General features: G+C 39.2%; 1 protein-coding gene across 5 annotated transcripts in view; it reads left to right on the forward strand.

The window, feature by feature from the left end:
• Mapk10 (mitogen-activated protein kinase 10) overlaps positions 1 to 6,337 on the forward strand; it is a 301,950-nt gene extending 295,613 nt beyond the window's left edge. The window contains exon 16 of one of the 5 annotated variants that reach the window (XM_008851755.3): positions 1,320 to 6,337. In XM_008851755.3, the coding sequence (XP_008849977.1) occupies positions 1,320 to 1,336 (17 nt within the window). In that variant the 3' untranslated portion in view covers positions 1,337 to 6,337. The remainder of the gene's footprint in view (positions 1 to 1,319) is intronic. The other 4 variants (XM_008851753.2, XM_008851754.2, XM_008851756.3 and 1 more) reach the window with 4 other exon arrangements.
• Positions 6,338 to 8,318: the final 1,981 nt, after the last annotated feature.

Genomic DNA, 8,318 nt, shown 5'->3' on the forward strand with positions numbered 1-8,318 from the left:
TAGAATTGGGGTCTGCTGTTCATTTTTCCAGTAGTATGTTGGGTTACTGTCTGGAAGAGCCTTTATCTATCCTGGCCAAGAACTCGACTGAAGGTATCGCCTGTCTGGCTTTGCTGTTTGTCAAGTAACTTTCAGTTATATATATGTGTGCTCTTATGAAATTATATTGGCCCCTTTAATCTTTGGTTATACTTCCCTTTTGGGTGTTTAAGGACATACCATTGGACCAGATAAACTGATTTGTTTTCACTCTTGAGGTCGTTTGAGGATCTGTTCCTCAGGGGTCCCATGATCCATGGGAATTCTTAGTCTTTTATTTTGTTTATGGATTGAGCTAGATATATCTTAACTAGCAACCCATTTTACAACCATACATTTTGTTAATAGATCACTTAGGTTAAAGAACATAGAGAAGGCAAAAGTAAATGGACCCTTTCCGAGCTGCTATGGTTTGATTCTATTTTCCAGGGCCGTTGTCTCATCTTTTCTTGGTTGTTCTCAAAACTATTGCAACACAGCAGGTCTTTACTGAGCAAATTACTTCTTGGAATTTCAAAGCCTTTATAATTCCAAATAGAAGAATGAAAGAAGTTTCCAAATTAATAACTCAGAGTGATTTTCAGATTCTAGGCAAGAAAATCTGTTGGAAAGCTAATGTATAATCGAAGGATGTGCTCTGCCTCCTCTATTTTTTCCTCTTTGTTAATTGTCATCAAAAGTCCTCTTTACAGATTTTAAATTTGATAACATATTAAAGGTTATATAATACTATGTATTTTACATACTTTCCTTTTCCCGGAACTGTAGTATCCAAATAATTCAAATTTCTGGACTTTACTTTTGCCCCTATTTCTGGGCGAAGACCTTTGTGTGTGTTTGTTTTACTTCCTCCATTGAAAACAATCAGGATCAGACTGCTACACCAGAGGATTTTTATGCATCTCTCTTTTCCATAAACCAGTGGTCCTCTATCCCTGAATAACTCTACCGTCTCTGTGGTTTCATTTAAGGATGTAATTGCCTTGTGTTCACCCGAGACCAATTATATTACAACATCCATGTGGTTGGAGGGCAGTGTGACTGGATGTTAATTTTTTTAAAGCAGGTGCACATGATTTCTAATACAGAGACATGACTGAATAACATGAGACAGGGACTCTAATCATTTTGTCCTGATTTTCACCATCAAATTCAGTTTTCTGTATCAGTTCTCTGAAGGTTTGCAGAATGAATGGTAAACATTTCCCCATCCATGCACTCTGAACAGCATACTGATGGTCTGGTTCCAGATTTAGTCATGTTGATCTTCATTTTCTTAGCACAGGTGCAGCAGTGAACAGCAGTGAGAGTCTCCCTCCATCCTCGTCTGTCAATGACATCTCTTCTATGTCCACCGACCAGACCCTGGCATCTGACACTGACAGCAGCCTGGAAGCCTCAGCGGGACCGCTGGGTTGTTGCAGGTGACTAGCCGCCTGCCTGCGAAACCCAGCGTTCTTCAGGAGATGATGTGATAGAACACACACGCACACATGCACATGCACACATACAGTACACAGAGCACACACAAAGAGACACACACACGTGCACAAATGCAGACACGCAATGTCAAGAAAATAGCAAGAGAGAGAATCCAACCTAAAATTGAGATAAATCTTCCTGCCTGCTTCTTCTCCAAACTTCTGTACTGCAGCTGAGCTGAAATGTATATTTAACTTCTAGTTGCTCTTGCTTTGGTCTCCTCCCAACAATGCTTACTACAAAAAACAAATCAAACACAATTAGAGAAGCCTTTTCCATAGGTGTAATTTAAATGGCTGCAAAACCAGCAACCTGTAACTGCCCTTTCAAATGGCATGACAAGGTGTGCAGTGGCCCCATCCAGCATGTGTGTGTCTCTATCTCGCATCTACCTGCTCCTTTTGGCCTAGTCAGATGGATGTAGATACAGATCCGCATGTGTCTGTATTCACACAGCACTACTTACTTAGAGATGCTCCTGTCAGTGTCCTCGGGGCTCTACCAAGACACCATGCATTGGGGTACCACATGGTCCATTTCATGTGATCTATTACTCTGACATAAACCTATCTGTAATATATTGCCAGTATATAAGCTGTTTAGTTTGTTAATTGATTAAGCTGTATGTCTTATAAGAAAATATGTAAATGGGGAAAATATGGGGGAGTGAGCTCTTGGACCCTTGAAGATGTAGCTTCCAAATTTGAACTGATTAAATGGCACCTGTATACCAATTTGTAGAAAGAACATATGTGATGCTTACATACAGTGTGTGTGGTGGGGGGAGGTAGCAATAGGTTTCAGACACTCAGTAGTTTGGTCTTCAGAAAGAATGTGTGGGTAAAAGCTGGGGGTGTTTTCTCTGACAATGAAGAGGTAGCAGAGAGTAGAGCACATGCCTGCAGTGTGGAGTGAGACCAAAAGGAAATCACCAGCTAGATACTTGGAGACATCTGTATCCATGCTTTAAAGATTAGACGCATTTGTCATTTCCAAATTACATGTCAAGAGAGTAAGGTGCTGGAGAGAAGGGCAGGTGTTAGGCAGATCATTGTGCACACATTCAGTGGTTAAAAACCTTTACCTGAAACAGAGTGGCATTGCCTCCATATGATTGATCTCTTTCAAGAAGTTGAGCCTGCCTAGACCCATTTCAGATTGTGGGGTTTGTTTTAATGTATGGACTGCTTCCCAAGCACATACCCTACCAAAATTTTATTACCTCTTCTGGTAATAAATTATGTTAAACTAATTAACATAAATCCCCAAAGCACAAGATAGCATTTAAAAGCATCTCTATGGGCATTACTGTCTCTCAGGAATTTCCCTGATTTCTAATATGAATGATCTTTCCTGTTTATTGATTTATTTTCATAAATGTGAATAATCTGAGAAGGGCTGACCATCTGAACGTTGAACTGCAGAAGAGAGGAGAGCAATAAAGCTGCCCATCATTGCTGCTTCTAACTAGCACGAGCAATGTGAGTTCCTCCAAAAGCCATGAAACATTAGTGTGTTTTAGCAAAATCATCTGAAATTAGCTTAAATCCACAGAAGGTGCTGCCTCAGACCTTAAGGAGGCATGGTGAAACATCTCGGTTATCTACGAGGCAACACAGTATGACCTCTAAGCAATAACAGACGTCAGGCCTGTCTTCCCTTCTTACTTCCGGGGGTGAAGTATCCACCACAACTATCTGCACTCTGGCCATTTCGGTGCTTACCCTGTGGTGATATTTCACCTGAAGAAGAAGTGAAACACATGAGTGAATGAGTGTGATCGGCCTGGCAAGTGGAAATCCTTCAGAAATGGAAAAGATAGCAATGCCAGAGCTCTGAAACTGCCTTAAATACAATTCCAGGGAAACTCTGTCTCCTTTCAAGCAATAGAGTCAATAGGGAGCTGCTCCCCCACCACCATCATGCCACATTGGGGCCATTCCTGAGATTGTTTTGCACGGCATGGTTTCTTGCAGGATATGGTGTTTGAAAATGGAGACAGCAGTCTTAGAGAGGGCAGCTCATCCACCAGAGTAAGAATAGCACAGTCTGTGTGTTGCTTCCATTCTTTTTGGTTAAGGTTGCAGACAAGCTGATTTTATTAATGCCTGCTTGTTCTCATGCTTTCTGTCACTTTTCTTTCTGTCATCTTTTCCTCCCTCATCTATATCCCTTTTTTTCTCTCTTTGTATTTTGCTCCTATATCTGTGGCCTCCACACTCCCCTGGTCTGTATCACACAAGATTAAGTGCAGAGAGCAGACAACTGCTTGAAAGAAATAAGTCTGGAGAGGAATTTCATCAGTAACAAGATGAGAACAAAAGACAGGAGTTACTCCAACAGCCTGTTAGATGTGCTGAACACTTAGACTATCTCTCATTCTGCAGAAGTGCTGGTTCTTTTAAGATGAAAGCAGGGAGGAATGAGATCATTCCCCCTCCTTCTCCTGCAGGCTTTCCTAAGTGCCACAAATCCATCTCCTGTCACACACCACGGGACTGCCTGGAACTTTTAGCCAGAAATTCCCTATCAACAGACAAAAGATGAAACAAATTTCTTGGATTTTAAATTTTATTCATTTATTTTTAAAATGTTACGTGTTTGAGTGTTTTGCCTGCATGTATGTAAGTGCATCTGTGCATGTAATGCCTATGGAGGCCAGAAGACGGCATCAGATTCTCTAACCTGGAGTTGTTTGTTGCCATGTCAGTGCTGGGAATCAAACATTGGTCTCCTGCAAGAGCAGCCAATGCTCTTAACCACTGAGCCATCTCTCTAGCCCCTCCCTTGGATTTTAAATAGCACTTACAATTAGAGATGAGAATTTGGTCTCTGGTTTCATGTGGGCCTGATTTTGCTAGGTGATCAAAGGACAGATTGGAGACGGAACAAGAAGATCACCACTTTAGAAGTTCCCCCTTCACGTCCCCAAATCCTATTTTTAGGGGGTGGTTGTGTTGTGGTAAAATTCATAGTCTGTATTATGTTCTTCATTGGATCTTCTTTTCTTAGAAAGAAACACACACACACACACACACACACACACACACACACCAAGGATTTCTTTTATGTGGCCAGTACTTCCAAAGGGTGCATTTACTTTGGGGGCAGGGAACTGTTATGTGACCTGGACTATGTTTCTGGAAGAAGTAAAGGCCCCGCATGTGGTTGGGCTTACTTTGTAATAGAAAGTTGGCACTCTAAGGACCTGTGTCTTCTGTCACTTCTACAGGCAACTGATTATACAGTGGTCCTTAAAGTATTCTGTGATATTCTGTAGAAAAGATGGGTATGTACCCCCGTGTAGGAAGAATTAAATTTCTATTACTTTAGCTATTTCTTTGATATTTTGGAATGAGTTTGGTGAGTCAATATACTCATTTTATCATTGCCCTTATAATACAATTGCTTCTTGTACACTAAAACACTGAAAATAATATTTAATCCTTCAGAATCTAATGACAGAGCTTCATGGGAATTCCACAGCTAAGACAGTACCTAGCCACATCCTAGCCATTAGAGAAAACTTTTCCAATTGATGGCTGAGGAGTAGGAAAGTTTCTCTCAGTCTGTTATCACTATCAGAAAAAAAAAAATATCTAACCATACTGATAACAGCTGACCAGCAAATTAGAGAATTGGCCTTGAAAATATAAAACTAATAGAAGGCATGAGAATGCATAAATCCTTTCATGATCTGTCAGGGGAAAAGATTAATAAAACTTATTTTATAAATTTTAAATATTCATTGCAGAAACTAGGTTATACAAAATGTATTTGTTTCATTTTCTTACCATACAAGAATTTACATCTAAAAAATACTGTGCTGTGTAAAGAGTATTATCAGCTGGCTTTGCTGAAAAAGGTATCTTTTATATTTCAGAGAGTAGAGGAAATTTGCTCTGGGAATTTTTGATCCCAGCTTCTTTGGGTCTGAAGAAATTATTTTCTTCCCTGAACATCCTCCCCTGTGCATGTAGCCACACACATTTTTAATTATAAGAAGACAACGATTTCCACACGTATCATTAAATAAGGCAGTCTGTAAAAACAAACTAAGAAGTTACAATGTAAATAATCAAATCAGTTCTTTTCCTTGCGATTAAAATATAAGATTTCATTATTTCTTTTACACCAGATGGTTCTTTAACTGTCTGCTCACTTTGATTCATTTCTTTGGTTAGTCAGACTGAACTGGAAGGCTTCTTTTATACATGGACTCCATTATATACAACTTTTGGTCATGTGGGACCAATGGCCAGTATCCTAGTAGAAATACATCTCCCAGCCCTACTCTACCATCATCTGTCCACCTTGCCATGTCCATCTTGCAGTGACACCTAATTTGCATCTGCCTGTTGCTCTGCATGATTGGGTTCCAAAGACTATTACTGATGAAGAGAACTGTCCTGTGTCAGTGTTTATAAAGTGTACCTAAAGCACACACATTCACACATGTTCACACACACCCTTACTGTTCTATATCAGCCCTGGAAGCAAAAACCCTATGTGTCCAGTTTCTTTGCAAAGTCTCAGAGGTGAGACCTACAGTCAGCCATCTTGATGGAAAAAATACATGCCCACTGATGTCTAATGTGGACTGGAAGTCATTCAAACCATTTCTGTGTTCTCTCCCATATTCTTCTATTTCAGTTTTTCTCTTGTTTCAAAATGTCTATGGAACAGAGGATGAATCAGAGAACTTTAGCTTCTTTTGACTCTTTACAGGTGGATACCAAGTCAATATATTGTGATTTGTATGTCTTATAAACTATTAAAACTGAAGGGAATATGTTTCCCTTCACATAAAACCAAATCCAAACCCAGACTTTGTTGGCCTTTCCTGTTGACAATGCTTATTGTATTTGTTGTTTGGGGTTTCATGTATTGACAGAGCTCTGAAGATCTTTCGTGATTTCATTTTGACCCCTGGAGAAAGAACCTTGTCACATGGTCAGATTGTACCAGGGAATAAAGAAGAATGGGGCAGCCTCCTCTCTCACAGCACATGTGACAGACATGTATATGCAGAATGTGCAGAGACTCACACATTCCCGAAAGTCCTTCATGCCTATCTGCAGATACTAGCATCATATCAACAGCTCATTACATTATTTTTAAGCAATAACATCAACAACGGACAAAAACTCATTGTTTGGTGAATACAGCAAGGCTATATATAATTCCTAGGTCAATCATCAGAATTCTCAGTTATTTAACTCTTGTCTGGCATAGTGGCCAGCATCACCATCTCAGACTTCTTGGTGAATTTAAGCACATGAGTTAGGACTCAATAAAAAGTTCACCGAATAGTTCCTGTAGTTTATCTGGAAGTGTCTGGGCAATATTGAGGAGTGGCCTGCAAAACTCTTCTGATAATATATTTTATTTGTTCATGATTATAATTATTATAAAGACACATATTCATATTATTTCAGTTATTATACTCATTCTTTTATTTAAGGAAAGTAGATGCCAATAGAATTTTACTAACCTTGGACAATATTTTTCTATTTTAATCCGCCCCCCCCCCGCTCTGTGAAAAGATGGCAGTGTCTTGTATAGCCAAGCCTGTCCTGGACTTGATCCTGCTGCTTCAGCCTCTTTACTGATGAGGACCCAGGCCTGTGGTACCACAGTTGACTGCCTATTCTTTTTCAGTCACAGTACTCTCCTTTAGTTTTTTTTTTAAGTGACTGAGCATAAGTATCTAAAACTACCCATAAGAGTAAGAAGGGAAACTTCTTTCTTCATGATGGTTGCTCAGGGAAGGTGAATCAGCAGCTATTGATGCAAGCTAGATGCCATAAAACATTACCATATATTTGATTATTTTGATCAAGTTTGAGGAGAAATAATGGGTATTGAGCATTATTTTCTTGAGGGGTCTAATTGAAAAAAAATCTAATAAGATTAATCCACTTGCTCAATAATAAAAGTATTTGTGAGAAATGTACAGGTTTGTGACATTACCAACTCACTGCTCACCACTGTGTTTTATACATGTAATATGGCTTTTCCCCAGGATTTTGAAAGGCATTGCCTAGAAGACTTGTCCAAGTTGTGGGATAGAGTGTCTCACCACCCCAGATCTGTTCATGTCTAACACTCTATGTTAGGAGTCTTCCTTCTCAGTTCCAGACCGAGTTTTATCAGCTCAACCTATTAGATCAATGAGTTCTAAGTCACTGAAAGGTACTATAGAAATTTATACTTGGACACATTCACGTGTCCGAGAACATACAGAAATATATCAAACAAATATATCAAACATAGGTGTCTGCACATGCAGAAACAGATCAAACAGCCTTTCAAATGTCCAACTTCCCTCTCAAATATTCCTTTCTTTAAAGACATGCTGTTGGGATGTAAAATTCAAGATAAAATAAGTCCAAAATGCACATAGAAAATTCAGGTTTCATTCAGTAGAGTGAGTAGTTTTATTTCCCCATCACTGAGCTTCACTTCACTGTGTTTTAAGTCTTTCTGACCAAACCATAATCCATATTGTTGGCCACTCATCCTATCACCTATGCGCTCTGACTAGAAGACAGGGTCTTACATAATTTGCTTTCCCATGAAAACATTGAAATCCGTGCTTATGAAAATATTGCCTATAAACGATTACACACACAATAAAATTTTGAAATGCAAATAACATTTTACACAAGTTAAAAAAGAAAAAAAAAACTAACAATTTTAAAGAATTCTTTTTAGAAGGGAGACATTTGAGCGCAGTTGTCTTCTCCCTGGTCTGCTGCTAACTTGGATTGGCACTCTAACCTCTAAAAAGTTTC

Source organism: Nannospalax galili, unplaced genomic scaffold (genome assembly GCF_000622305.1).
Source record: "Nannospalax galili isolate Female #2095 unplaced genomic scaffold, S.galili_v1.0 scaffold405, whole genome shotgun sequence".
Lineage (NCBI taxonomy): Eukaryota > Metazoa > Chordata > Mammalia > Rodentia > Spalacidae > Nannospalax > Nannospalax galili.